The sequence below is a fragment of the Mesoplodon mirus genome (genome assembly GCF_964341445.2).
Source record: "Mesoplodon mirus genome assembly, chromosome: 11".
Lineage (NCBI taxonomy): Eukaryota > Metazoa > Chordata > Mammalia > Artiodactyla > Ziphiidae > Mesoplodon > Mesoplodon mirus.
Window position 1 is genome coordinate 75,302,437 of NC_138987.1, and position 16,027 is coordinate 75,318,463.

Here is a 16,027-nt window from a genome sequence, read left to right on the forward strand (position 1 = left end):
GTAGTTCATTTCCTGTTGAATTCTAAGTATTTCATCTTTGAGATCATGTCTCCTATTTCTTTCCTAGATTCTCCATCACCATTCCCACCATGTTTCTTGGTGGAACAGGTATCTTGTTCTACATTTATAAAGGGATCCCTTAAATTTTACCAGCTTTCAACAAAATATGCCTACTCTGATTGATAGTTCCAGGGAGGTGAAATGTCCAGTAAGGGAAAGAAGGATGGCTAACAGACAGAGAACTTCAGTCCATTGACTGAGCCTAAAGAAACACGTGGAAAAAGAGAAAGAGAAATAAAGAATCAGATAAAAATAAAATTCAGACTTCTTTTCTTAGCCCTTTATAGCCTACTCTCTTCCTCCTCAACTGAAATCTTCAAGGGCAGAATCATGCCATTTCTATTTTTTTATCTATAGCACCTACCAGTGCACTTAACAAATAATACTCAGTATTTACTTGGTGGTGAAAAGAATGAGTACTAGAAGGAGGTTGTACTCTTCCTGTTTTTTCTCAGGCCTCTTCTCCTTTTGGATCTTTCTCGCTATTTTGGATCTGCAGCAATCAAACAGCCCAGAGGAGACTCATTTGGATATACTTTTGTTTTAAAATAATTATTTTCTTACTATTTTTTCTCAAAAAATAATGCTTTTTATTATTATTTTTCACTTGTCCGGTATTACTGAGCACCTGATATGTGTAAGGCCCTGCTCCATGAGATAACAATACAGCAATGAGCAAAACAGCATGCCTTATATGCCAGACACTGTGTGCCTTGGACTTTATTTACATTATCTCAATTAATGATTAAAACCCCTGTGGAGATGGCATTTTCCTCAATCTGAAAATGAAGTTTCAGAGATTCAAAGCTTAATTAAATTTCCTAGGATCTCACAACCAAGAGGTAGAAAACAGGAATCAACTCAAGTTTAACTGACTCTAAAATTTATGCTCTTAGTTGCTGAGCTCTACTACTTCTAGACCATGAATAAAGAAAGGGGAATTACATAAATCAGAACCTAAACTGTAAGGATAAGTCCAGTAAATGTTAATAGTTCTTCATGAAGAATTTTTTAAAACCAGTTTTATGGACCTGGATGCATAGAAACTTATTTCTCCCCATATTAAATCTACCACAGTTTGTCTTACCAGGAATATATATACATTTTTTTTAATCTGAAGTATGTCACTTTATTTAATTTATATTTTTAACATCTTTATTGGAGTATAATTGCTTTACAATGTTATGTTAGTTTCTGCTGTATAACAAAGTGCATCAGCTATATGTATACATATATCCCCATATCTCCTCCCTCTTGTGTCTCCCTCCCACCCTCCCTATCCCACCCCTCTAGGTGGTCACAAAGCACTGAGCTGATCTCCCTGTGGTATGCGGCTGCTTCCCACTAGCTATCTATTTTACATTTGGTAGTGTATATATGTCCATGTCACTCTCTCACTTCATCTCAGCTTACCCTTCCCCCTTCCCATGTCCTCAAGTCCATTCTCTACGTCTGCATCTTTATTCCTGTCCTGCCCCTAGAATCTTCAGAACCATTTTTTTTAAGATTCCATATACATGTGTTAGCATATGGTATTTGTTTTTCTCTTTCTGATTTATTCACTCTGTTTGACATACTCTAGGTCCATCCACCTCACTACAAATAACTCAGTTTTGTTTCTTCTTTTGGTTGAGTAATATTCCATTGTATATATGTGCCACATCTTCTTTATCCATTCATCTGTCAATGGACACTTAGGTTGACTCCATGTCGTGGCTATTGTAAATAAAGCTGCAATGAACATTGTGGTACATGTGTCCTTTTGAATTATGGTTTTCTTAGGGTATATGCTCAGTAGTGTGATTGCTGGGTCGTATGGTAGTTCTATTTTTAGTTTTTAAGGAACCTCCATACTGCTCTCCATAGTGGCTGTATCAATTTACATTCCCACCAAGAGTGCAAGAGTGTTCCCTTTTCTCCACACCCTCTCAGCATTTACTGTTTCTAGATTTTTTGATGATGGCCATTCTGACTGGTGTGAGGTGATACCTCACTGTAGTTTTGATATGCATTTCTCTAATGATTAGTGATGTTGAGCATAACTTCATGTGTTTGTTGACAATCTGTATATCTTCTTTGGAGAAATGTCTGTTTAGGTCTTCTGCCCATTTTTGGATTGGGTTGTTTGTTTTTTTGATATTGAGCTGCATGAGCTGCTTGTATATTTTGGATATTAATCCTTTGTCAGTTACTTCATTTGCAAATATTTTCTCCCATTCTGAGGGTTGTCTTTTCGTCTTTTTTATGGTTTCCTTTGCTGTGCAAAAGCTTTTAAGTTTCATTAAGTCCCATTTGTTTATTTTTGTTTTTATTTCCATTTCTCTAGGAGGTGGGTCAAAAAGGATCTTGCTGTGATTTATGTCATAGAGTGTTCTGCCTATGATTTCCTCTAAGAGTTTTATAGTGTCTGGACTTACATTTAGGTCTTTAATCCATTTTTAGTTTATTTTTGTGTATCATGTTAGGGAGTGTTCTAATTTCATTCTTTTACATGTAGCTGTCCAGTTTTCACAGCACCACTTATTGAAGAGGCTGTCTTCACTGTATATTCTTGCCTCGTTTATCAAAAATAAGGGGACCATGTGTGCATGGGTTTATCTCGGGGCTTTCAATGCTGTTCATTGATCTATAGTTGTGTTTTTGTGCTAGTACCATACTGTCTTGATTACTGTAGATTTGTAGTATAGTCTGAAGTCCAGGAGCCCGATTCCTCCAGCTCTTACCAGGAATAATTTGATTTAATTCCTTTAAATAGCTCTTTGAGAAGCACCCTAAATGTGCATTGTTCACACTCATTTTCATTTGTCCACCATCTATGTAGCCACTGACAGCAAATTTATCTATACCAGGGTACTGTGGACAGTTTTACTTTAAAAATGAAACAAAGCAGGTCAGTTTTAATCCAGATTAATTAATAATCTTTTCATTTCTTCAAAAACTGCACTAAGAGCCAGCTATGTACCTTCATTAAGATGTAAAAATAAGACAGATAATAACCGTGCTCTCCTAGACCTTATATATTAGAATTGGGGAAACAAAAAATAAATGTAAAAGATCATTTCTGGTGATGAGAAGTACTATGAAAAAAATGTGAAGGATGTGTGAATGGGGTGGGTATAGGATAGGAAGAGGGAAAGCCTCACTGAAGAGATGCTGTTTGAGTTGAGTCCTAGTTGGTGAGGAGGAGTCAGCCATGTAAAAATATGAGAGAGAAAAAGAAAATGCAAAGGTCAAAAGCAGGAACAAATATCATTCAATTGAGTAACAGAAAAAAAAGCTTTTGTGCCTGCATAAGAGTGAGCTGAGGGAGAAGCAAGAGATTAATAGAGTGATAGGTGGGTCCAGATCACATGGGACCTCCTTATATGTATTACTTTGTAATGCATTATCTAAACAAAGACATATTTAATAATGGAAAGAGACATTCTTAATAATTATATCAGGACAGTAGGTATAAATCTGGAATTTCCTAGATTACCAGGATTTATAAGTACCCCACTTATATGCCTAGGTAAAGCATTTGAATTTTATTCCAATATAGTTGTGAGCCTTTAGATGGTTTTAAGCAGGAAAGTGAAATAATGTGATTTGCATTTCATAAGTGATCACTTTGCTTCTGAGATCAGTTTTAGAGACTACTGAAGTAATCCTGGCAAGAAGTGATATTGGTTTCAATGATAGTAATAGAGCTGAAAAGAAAGTCAGTAATTTCATATATGTTTTGTAGATAATGTAGACAAGACATGGGTTCGATGTGTTAGGGGTGAGAGAAAAAGAAGAATGAAAGTGACTGCTAGGTTTTTGCCTACAGCCTTTGGGTAAATTATGATACCATTTCCTAATTTTGGACAGATGACAGAGGGATTGGTTTCAGAAGATGTTTGGGAATGAGTAGAATCAACAGTCTGATTTTGACTGTATTAAGTTTGAGATTCCTGTTAGAAATACAAGTGGATATATCAAATGAGCAACTGGGAAATACTCTTTTTTCTTACTCTGTCTATTACAGCTTTTTTGCAATGCAATCTGTATCCTCAATAAAACAATTTAAAATGGCATTCAAATATTCCACCAAAGCGATTTTTCACTCATTATATTTTGTTTTCACTATCTGGTATTTGAAATTGCTAACATTACCAATTGCCTTTCTAGGAAAGTATAGACCTGGGTGAAATCATGTTTTCCCTTTGTTATTTGCCAACTGCTGGACGTATGACATTGACAGTCATCAAGTGCAGAAATCTGAAAGCTATGGATATCACCGGCTCATCAGGTATGCACACAATTGGCTAGTGGGTACATTCCCAAATAAAATATTCCACATAGCCAAAGTTATATATGGCTCTTGAATTACTGAGTTCATTTGTCTGTCATGGGACACTATAAAAGTAGAAAAAGAGATTACCAAATAAAGTGCTCCAAACACCTCTTTAGTTTACATTATCATTATGAAATTTTAAAAAAGTATTATCTAATAGATAGACTTTGACTTGGGTTTTTATTTTTATTTCTTTCTCTACTGATTTAGTTCTTTCTCAAAAATGCATTATTTACCATACACTTCCCTACTTCCAACTAGTCAGTTGCTTATAAAGGAATATCCTTGGACTTTAAGCCATTCAATTTAAACTTGTGTTACTCTACAAGTAAGAGTCCTAGGAAGACATATTTAGACTGAATTTATCTCCCTCACCTGATCTGCAAAGAAATAACAACTTTCCAAGACCACCGTTTGCATTTGCTTTCTTACCACCTTTCTAACTAAAAATTTGGACAACAACAGGGACTGAAATAATAAAGTAAATGAATACTGCTTAAAGTTTCTTAAAGATATTCTTGAAGGAAATTTCTCTTGTGCTAACTTTGTTAAAGAGGTAAAACCACATCATTCTCTTTAATCCCTTCATTTAAATCACCACAGTTCTGAAGCATTATTTGTGAGTTAATAGGTGAACTCTGGCACAGCTCTGTGGAAGAAAAAATGATAAAGACAGAGTAGGGAGTTCAGTAGCATATGTTGAATTAAACAAATAAGAAATAGTAGTGGAGATATAGTAAAAGATGACATGGGAACTTTTTGGTTCTTCAGAACAAAGAAATAAACTAAGTTTTCATCACAAAAAGTATGAGGGAACTCTCAGTTCTAATGTAGAGAGAACTCCAGGATATACTAAGTGAATAAAAAATGAGGTACAAGCATAAATATGGATATCATGCTCCCTCCTATGTAAGAATGAGGAATCTTAGAATATATATCATGTTGCTAATATTTGCATGAAGAAATACTTGAGTGATATACAAAAATTGAGTGGTGGAGAGGTATGGGGACAGATGGGAGGGAGACTTCTCACTGCATATCTTTATCTCATTTTTGAACTATGTCATGAATTTCCTATTCATTTTTTAAAATTTGCAATGAATAGTTGAAATATAAAGATAGAAAGAAAGCAAATAAATTCCACATTCATTTTGGTGAAAAGGTCATAGGTAAGTAAATGTTGAAAAACTTAAACAGCACACTCTGCAAATTATTGTTTATTTTACTCTTTCTACCATGTATCAAAAGAGAACCAAATTTCAAGAAAACAGCATCAAAGTTGTAATTAAGTGCAAGACTACTTTTTATTTATATGAAGTTTCTCATCAGGGGAGTGCATGTTTTGAGAACATCACCTCATTGATTCTCACAACAGACTTGTGAATCAACTAAGGAGCCAGTAAATTACCCTTGTCACTAGTAGAGAAATGTCATCAGAGACATGATGGGGGTAGCAAACAATAAACTAGGACTCGTTCTCATTGTTAATGAGAGGCCTAGGCCTGGAAGCTCATACATAGAATTATATCACAAAAATAAGCTTCTTCCTTAGAACATATTTCCTATTATTAAAACATTGAAAAGTAAATAGGAGTCTGTTTCTGTTTTATAAATAAGTTAATTTGTATCATTTTTTTTAGATTCCACATATAAGCGATATCATGTGATATTCTCTTTCTCTGATTTATTTCACTTCTTAGTATGATAATCTCTAGCTCAATCTATGTTGCTGAAAATGACATTATTTCATTCTTTTTTGAGTATTATTCCACTGTATATATATACCACATCTTCTTTATCCATTCCTCTGTTGATGGACATTTAGGTTGCTTCCATGTCTTAGCTATTGTAAATAGTGCTGCAATGAACACTGGGGTGCATGTATACTTTTGGACCATGTTTTTCTTTGGATATATGCCCAGGAGTGGGATGGGAGGATCATGTGATAGCTCTATTTTTAGTTTTTTAAGGAACCTCCATAGTGACTGTACCAATTTACATTCCCACCAACAGTGTAGGAGGGTTCCCTTCTCTCCACACCCTCTCCAGCATTTATTGTTTGTGGACTTTTTGATGATAGCCATTCTGACTGGTGTGAGGTGATATCTTACTGTAGTTTATTTTTTCTTTCTTTTTTTTTCTTTGCGGTACGCGGGCCTCTCACTGTTGTGGTCTCTCCCGTTGCGGAGCACAGGCTCTGGACGCTCAGGCTCAGAAGCCATGACTCACGGTCCCAGCCGCTCCACGGCATGTGGGATCTTCCCGGACCGGGGCAGGAACCCGTGTCCCCTGCATCGGCAGGTGGACTCTCAACCCCTGCGCCACCAGGGAAGCCCCTCATTGTAGTTTTGATTTGCATTTCTCTAATAATTAGTGATGTTGAACATCTTTTCATGTGCCTTTTGTCTACCTGTATGTCTTCTTTGGAGAAATGTCTATTTAGCTCTTCTGCCCATTTTTTGATCAGGCAGTTTGTTTTGATGATATTAAGCTTCATGAGCTGTTTGTAAATTTTGGAGACTAATCCCTTGTCAGTCACATCATTTGCATATATTTTCTCCCATTCTGTGGGTTGTATTTTCATTTTATTTATCATTTCCTTTGTTATGCAAAAGCTTTTGAGTTTAATTAGGTCCCATTTGTTTATTTTTGTTTTTATTTCCATTACTCTGGGAGATGGATCAAAAATGATATTGCTGTGATATGTCAGAGAGTGTTCTGCCTATGTTTTCCTCTAAGAATTTTATAGTTTCCAGTCTCATATTTAGATTTTTAATCCATTTTGAATTTATTTCTGTGTATGGTGTTAAATAATGTTCTAATTTCATTTTTTTACATGTAGCTATCCAATTTTCCCAGCACCATTTATTGAAGAGACTGTCTTTCCTCCATTGTATAGTCTTGCCTCTTTTGTCATAGATCAATTGACCATAGGTGCATGGGTTTATTTCTGGGCTTTCTATCCTGTTCCATTGATCTATATTTCTATTTAAACAGACTCACAGACTTAGAGAAGGAACTCATGGTTACTAGAGGGTAAGGGTGGGGGGTACAGATCATTAGGGATTTGGGGGTTGACATGTACACACTGCTATATTTAAAATGGATAACCAACAAGACCTACTGTATAGCACAGAGAACTCTGCTCAATATTATGGGAAACCTAAATGGCAAAAGAATTTGAAAAAGAGTAGATACAGATATATGTATAACTGAATCACTTTTCTGTACACCTGAAACTAACACAACATTGTTAATCAACTGTACTCCAATATAAAATAAAAAGTTAAAATAAATAAATAAATAGGAAACAGCCATTGAACATTTCCCTTTTACCTTGTTGTCCTCTATATACCCTATTTCCAGCCATAAAATATGGTTTTGCCCCTTGATACAAATGCTTATGAAATATACAGAGACATTTTTCTAGAGCCTAAAAATCATCCATTTCATTCATTTGCTCAAATAAATTAATGTTCCCATGTTTTTGGCTTATTCTAAGGAAATAAGTTTTGTAACTTTGTTACATTGATGGAAAGAGAGAAAATATGGTTGTGGTTCTACAGTTGGAGGGTAACTATATAAAAAAAAATGAAGGTAGAGCAGACACTGATTGTTTTGACCGCCTAGGATACTCACCCCAATGCCAATACCCCCTCCCAAAACCATACCTCCTTTTTATAAAAAGATACAAAAATTAAGGCTTTTTAAAGAAACTTTTGATAAATATTGTATAATTTTCTATAATACTGTAACAGTTTTTCTACTTAAGGTGGCAGGGGTAAGAAAGTAGAGATCAGTCAGTTAGGGCAGAACTTGTTAACAATTATTTGACCTCTTTGGCCCATAAAAATATAGCCCGACTAAAATTTTATCTTTCCAATTGACATTATACAGACAATTCATATGAGGAAACTTCCCTGAGAACATCTGTAAACCAAATATCACCTTTTCATTGTATACTGTTGAGTATGTAATAACTGATTTTTAGTGATCATTTCTTCAATCCAAACTCTTTATCAAGCACTATGACTAAAATGGAACCTCTAAGTTTAGTACCTTTTCCAACAATTCAAGACAATTCCCACATAGATTTTGCTAATTTCAATTCACTGTTACTATATATACTTATCTAGATACAATGTTGCTCCTTCATAAATTTTAGTCTTCTTATTCTAGTCATTTTGAAGGAAATTAATTTTAATACAATTATTTTTACTTGTTAGGATTACATTCCCGACTAAAAGACACATTATAGTTTAGACTGGCTCTTGATAAACTAGTGAGTTTTCTCTGTTGTATTAAACACAGTGATCAAGTTAATTCTTTTCTCGTCCATTCAGTAAGAAGTACTAGAGAGTCTATTGCCCCCAATATGTCATTTGAATTTAAAACCGGTAATACTAAAGGACTTATTATACTACTTTTCTTATTTAGTAACATTTAACCACAGTTTTATTTATGCTTTGTACTATTACTTTCATTTTAATAAAATTGCCTTCCCGTGATAGATCCTTATGTCAAAGTGTCTCTGATGTGTGAGGGTCGAAGATTAAAAAAGAGGAAAACGACTACAAAGAAAAACACTCTAAACCCTGTGTACAATGAGGCCATTATTTTTGATATCCCTCCGGAGAATGTCGACCAGGTCAGCCTCTCCATTGCAGTCATGGATTATGACAGGTACTTTCATCCCTCTACTCACTGAATAACAGCTACATTTAGTCATATGCAGACCAAATTCAGCTTTTCAGGTTATTTACTGCTACAAGAGTTTTAATTTAAACTGGAGTGAATAAAAATTATTCATTCAAAATTAATTTTATTCTATGTTATTATTTATCCTTTTTCTTTTCCAAAAGACATCATTCTTAAGTTGAAGGACAGGATACCTGCGGATGGTGAAAGAATGGGATACATTATAGGAAGCACTTTTGTGAAGTCTTTTTACAGTAACAACATATATCACAATCAACGTATTTTGCTTTCCCAGCTGGGCTGGAATATGAATATCATGATACTGAGCTCTATCATTAACTAGCACTGTGAAAGGGCAAGTTATCTCTTAGAAATTCACTTTTCCATTTGTAAAACATCAGTGTAATGTGCAGCTGTGAGCAGTGAGTATTAACAGTGGAAGATTAATAGTGCCCATAGCGTTATGCCTTGAGGCTTTCACACCAGTCTCAAATCATTGCTTTGTGGATAGTTCTTCCAGTTCGCACACTTTGATTACTTCTCCTTTCACAAAATAAATGGCAAAATCCTGAGTGAAGCTCTGAAGCTTCTTCCTGCTGCAGCACCCACTCCTTCCTTTTCTGAAATGTTGCCCTGCATCAACATTTCAGATACAGGTATCTCGTGTATGCGAGATATCTCATATACACGAGATACCTGTATATCTCATTTCACCCATGCTTTACAGCCCTGCTCAAGGCACCACTTCTGTGTCTTTCTAGGCTAACCAATCTCTTCTCCCTCTGAACTTTTGTCCCACTAAAGGTTTATATATATTATTTGATCCTTGCTATATACTTCTTTTTATTATTTTGCTTTTTATATTTATAAGACTTTCAGAAAGGAATCTTGTATGTTTAACCTACAAAATTATCAGCACATAGACAATGTCTTATTTTGTTCTAATGATAACACAAGTGGGACAGAATACACATACACAAATATTCAATGTGTTTATTTTATATCATTATGCAAATGGCAGTAAACCAAGACCCTATAACATAGAGACATTAAAAATGGTATCCTCTGGATGAGAGCTAGAAAAATGAAGCACTGAAAAATACAATGATTTATACCACCTATTTGAAGTTAGTTTATATCACAGTTTACAAAACAAGTTGACACAATTTAAAGAGAGAGAGTGAGAGAGAAATCTTGAATTAGTTGAAATGGCAAACTTTAAAAATGTTGTAATGTTTTCATCAGAAACCCTTATTCTGCTTTATGAAAAAATTACTCCTATTGATTTCTCACAGCATAGATTGCAGGTAGATACAATTGCACATTCATCACCCAAATAATTTTAGGGAAATGGACGCTGACAATATATAAAATAGAAAGATTAAAAGTTATTTCTAAAATATGCTTTTTTGGGAAACTTCATATTAAAATAAAAGATATTAAGCCTACATATCTATTAATACATCAGTGACAGGAAGAAAGTAATGAAATGTCCTAAAATCATCTCAAAACTTTCCTTATAGATAGATGTATGTCAAAATAATCCTCAAGAAAATGCCTTTAAATTCCATTCCATTCTTGAAAAGCAGCTTACCATATGTATGCTTGAGTCAACTGTCTTGATTCAAGTCCTGCCTCTGTCTCTTACTAAGTGTACAAAGGCAGGCAGGTCCCTTAACTTCTGGGTGTTTAATTTCTTTGTCTGTAAAATGAGATGATGATAATAATATTCATGGTCATGGTGTGAGGATTAAGTGAGTCAGTACATTTAAATTACTTAGAACAGTGTCTGGCACATTGCAAGCTCTTAAACATATTAATATCATTATTATTTTGATTTGTTGCTATGAAAACAAGGCATGAATAGAAAGTAAGAATGTTGCTCAGTATGCTCTGGTACTATGCAATAATAAGTCAAATTCCATGGTTCAAAATGTAGCCCTGCCCTGTTTAATTGTAATACAAGCAGTAATGTTCACTGACATATCATTTAAATCAATTAATTATGGTCATTTATACAAGAAAGTGGGTATTGAGCTCTTGGTAAGAAATGTAGGCATCATTATAAAACATTAAAACTTTTGGAAAGAAGGAGATTAGAGTTACATTGCTTAAAGTTAATAGGTCTGCTACCAAGAAAGAAACTCATCATGTAGGTAAAGACCAGCAGACATTTCTCATTCACACTATTCTTATTATTGTGAAATGTTCTCAATTTACAGGGCACTAAGATGGTTTGTGTGTGATCCTTTTACAGATTCATTTTTGAATGCTGATCCTGTTCAGTAAATTTTAGCCTACTTAAGACTCTTCATTTGATCTGAAGTAGTTTAATATGTAAAATTATCTAGAACCTACCACAAAATCTACTCTTTTAATCATAAGTTTAAAATTCTGTTTAAGGTGTGTGAAACTTATCTTTGAATGTTGGAATGAAAGTAAAATATTCTCTAAATCATAGGGTAGGACACAATGAAGTCATAGGAGTGTGTAGAACAGGACTGGATGCTGAGGGTCTTGGGCGAGACCACTGGAATGAAATGCTGGCCTATCACCGAAAGCCAATAACACATTGGCACCCCTTGCTGGAGGTAAGCTCTGGGATTCTTTCACATCTACTCTCTTCTTTATCTCTTGCTTAAATATTATTTATCTGCTAACACTTCACTAATGTTTTATATATTCACCTATTTTTTTAAACAGATATTGTTCTTGCTTTTGTCCCACAAACTCTATCATCCAGAATGAAAAGTTCAGTGTGCCTTGTTGGTTTTTAAAAACCACTAAATTTCTGAGTTTGATATTCCTTTACAGTAATCCCATAAAAACTGCAAGCCTATTATTTTCTTTGCATTGCCTGAAAACTTATATCAGTGAGTGGTGGAGCAATCAAGTAAATTCATTACTAACTGGAAACTGAATTTTCCTGCTTCTCTTTTGTGAAAACAGCTACCTCACCTAAACTTCTCCAGAATCCCTAAATAGGGGTAATATCACCTAATACAGCTCATCTATGTAAGGGGACAGATATAAAACCACTGACTCTGGTCAGGAAGTAAAAGGGCTCACAGATTTTTAAAAATATTTTTTGCCTGAGTTGAAGGCCTGGCTCTGCTGTGTGAATACATATTACACTCTGTAATAGCAGTAAACTCATAGAGTAAAACTAAATAAAATGCTGAATGTTAAGTGCTTAGTACAGAGTATGGCACAGTGTTTGCTCTAATTATAACTAATATTAATAGTTATATTAACCAGAAGAAGTATCAATACCAGTTTCTATCAGGATTTTTAGCCATGAAGACAGTTGTCAGAGACTGCGGGAGTCTCTTGAAGAGTCTCAAAATAAATAAATAGAGAAGAGTCTCAAAATAAATCATTTATATGACCTGATTAACTGAGGTAATGCAGGTTGATAAAAGGATGTATGGTAGAGGGTGGAATTTATGCAATTTAGTAAAAAGTTATGATAGCCACATAGTAAGTGATGGATACATTGCCATCTCTCCCATGGATAAGATTCTGCTTCTTGTTCTGTCACTAAGCACAGGGTTGAATAGGAGAGACAGAGCAGTGTAATTAAATGTCAGTGAGCCCTGGTTCTAAGCTCAGCTTAGTCACAAAAATGTGACCTTGGCTGTGTTACTCAAGACACTACAAGGAAAATTCGATGAACACTGTATAAACAGCACATGCTCAGACAACAGAGGTGAACTGTCACCATAGATAAGATATCTGCTTTATTATATTAATGTTCCAAATCTTTACCTCACTTCATCATTTAATGTAAATCATAAAAGACAGACAGACATGCAAATGCACATTCACACAGCACTTTCCCCTAAGTAATAGCTCAACGAGTCCTGAGAAGGTTGTTTCATTTCAACAATGTGTATTGTCTAAAGTATACTCTACTGCTTTACTATTCTTTTCCTGATTCTCATCTTTGTTTACATGTAAAGTTTTAAAAGTGAATATTAAATCTAAGAATCTAGACATGAGAGTAAATTTTTCTGGGCAGAGAACCACACTGAAGGGAGACATGGATTCTAACCCTTGCTCCTCTGGCTGTCTAATCCTAGGCAGACCACATACTCTGTCTGCAGCTACATTCTCCCATATTTAATGAAAATAGAAATTCCAACCCCTACAGAATTCATAGGAATGATGTAGGGAGAAGTGAGATAATGTGACCAACAACTTTTAACTAATGAAAGGACAGATGTTGTATGACCCAAGGCATATTATACTTATGACTGTTTAATAAGAAGTTATACATTTATATGATGAAGAAGAGCTATGAAATAGGCATGTGTTTGTGTCTGAGAACATGTGAATACTTTTCAGTCACCATAGAATATATAGGAAGAATAAGCTACAATATGGGCCTCAGAAGAATATCCCAGATATATTTTTCTAGCAGCTGACTATCAGAGGACAAGTGGGCCAAAAAGATTATGTAAATATACTTGTTCTAGCAAATAGCTCATTTTTTTCAACTCCTGTACCTACATTCACTGATCAAACAGAACATAGGGACTGGAGACCTAACAACTGGCTGGATTTTGAATTGTGGGAAAGTGGTACATGTGTAATTATGTTTTGTTGCCACAGCAGGTATCAAAATGAGAAGGGAACAATTATTCAAGAGCTGAGTAAGTTGGTAAGAGGAGACTAAAGCATCACTTGGAAAATCTGGCTACTTCTACCTAGATACAAAAGTTTATTCTGTTGTAATTAAACTTTTAAAATACACATAATATTTAAAGACCATGAGAAATTATTCTTTATCACTCGTGGCTCCCATTTTCCCAGTCCCTATCATCTCATTAATTGCTCTTATAAAAATCACCTCTTGCCTTAGAGAAAGTGGAATGCAGTCTCTTGTGTCTTGAACCTTCTTGTTCTTACCCAGCAATTGCCCCCGACTGTAGTAAACCATTAGTTATTTTACAATAAGAACTAAAAGCCTGTGATAGAATGTGAAATGAATCTGCAGTTGCTCTGCATGACATCTATGTACAATGCTCTACCTACATCTTTGTTAGATGTTTGTGTCCCCTCATGATACCTGAGAAGGTGAGTTCTGAAAGGCGTGGGGAGTTATGTATATCTTCTCTTCAGAGGCTTGCATATCAGGGGTGAATATTCGCTATTAAAAGGTAACAATTACCCACTTTATTATTTTTTACACTAGATCATATATTATGAAATTATTATCTTTCAGTTACCTGGCCGGGCAACCAGTTTTGATAGTCAAGGATCCTGTCCATCTCCCAAACCACCTTCCACGCCATAATGCTTTCAAAATAAGACCATTATAATAAGGACCCAGGACTGTGTACTCATCAGATCAAAAAAAAAAAAGTGGAAGATTTGATCTCCTTATTTAAAATATATCCTGATAATGAACAAACAATGTGCAATTTTTATTTACCTTTTTTGTTTATTAACTTTGGAAATCTTGATGTATTTTACTTGAATACAAATGGTCCTTACATAAGGCTTTTTATTCTTTGTGTCATATGTCAATTAGCACAAAGAATGTTTTTGCTAAGTTGTAAATTCTCTGCATAAGCAAAGAATACATTTTTAAAAATTAATCCATACTTATCTAAAATTAAATAGTTAATGCTGCTATTGTATAAAGAAGCACATGTCACATATGTATGGTTTTGACTTTATTAAAACTATGTTCATTTCTAGTTGTGCACATGGTTCTATATACACTTTAAGGGAAATTCTGAACTTTACTCACAGCATTAAATCCTTGAATAATCAAATTAATATTACTTATCTGATAATATATTCTTTCATTCTCAACAAAATCTTTTCTTGGTGAAGTTTGGCTCTGCTAAATTCAAAACTTTTTCTTTCAAGCTTGTTCTTTAATATATAGAGAAAAAAACTATAATTTGAAGAACTTCTTTGAGTATAAACTTAAGAAGTAATATTTAGTAGCTGGAAAATGGAGATTGAGCTATTTGGGCTACTATTTTATATTGTCTTAAAGTTACATTAGTTCAAACATCTGTAGCACTATTTAACTCATATTTTAAAAATTATATTACTCTTAATCTCAAATGTAGCATTAGTATTCCTAATTGACTAGAATCAGAACTCATAAGTCTTCATAAGGTTCTCAAGTACTGTGACATGTTTATTTTGTAACATAAAGCTATCACATAGATCCTGTATTTCTGATAGGCATACTGACACCAAAGGTACAATAAATGTCTGTGCTCATTGTCGTTTGGATTGTACACAGTAATGGTGACTTTTAAACTCAAACAGAAGTAATTTTTAGAAGTGGGTATTTTCTTAAAGAAAAAAATGACATTTCTCAGCAAATTATAAAACTATACCATAAATAATACAACTTGAACATTTAATATAAATAAATAATTCTTAAGGCCCAGACCCACAGTCTTTTGTGAAAGGCATTTGCCTTCATAAGGATCAAGGATCAGGTCACTAGTCGTAAACACTATGCAAATGTTTTTACATGACAGAACTTTCCTTTAAATCATGTCAACTTTTTATTGTCTTGTTTCTGGGCCCTATTGGAACGTATCTATATTGAATGACCCCAACCTTACTTTTGAGATGTGTACCATGGATAGTGCATATTTCAAGCTTATCCCAAGAGAGAAGGTTAAACCCCACCCCCCAAAAGAAAACTGAAAAGCAAGAAAATCTGCAGGTAGGCTATAAAAACATATTCATCAGAATGAGAAAATTTTATCAGCAATTACAAAGTTTTGATTTTAGTAAAATCCTTTATTTTAAAATATTAAAAAATACAAAGTTTCAAAAATCTTGAAATTTTGTGTGTTAGCATCTCTCATATGATGGTATTACTATTAATTAAGATGTAACTATTTTACACATTAATATTTTAAAGTCAAACGCAGTTCCCTAAAATTTTTCAAAAATGCTTGTGCCATCTTA

General features: G+C 34.2%; 1 protein-coding gene across 1 annotated transcript in view; it reads left to right on the plus strand.

Moving 5' to 3' along the window:
* The window catches only part of SYT10 (synaptotagmin 10), a gene marked incomplete at both ends in the record, with an annotated part of 82,104 nt that extends 67,729 nt beyond the window's left edge, over positions 1 to 14,375 (plus strand). Inside the window, 4 exons of the mRNA XM_082636251.1 lie at positions 4,213 to 4,333; positions 8,890 to 9,061; positions 11,538 to 11,667; positions 14,304 to 14,375. Of these exons, the coding sequence (XP_082492377.1) occupies positions 4,213 to 4,333; positions 8,890 to 9,061; positions 11,538 to 11,667; positions 14,304 to 14,375 (495 nt within the window). The remainder of the gene's footprint in view (positions 1 to 4,212; positions 4,334 to 8,889; positions 9,062 to 11,537; positions 11,668 to 14,303) is intronic.
* Between the last annotated feature and the right edge of the window lie 1,652 nt (positions 14,376 to 16,027).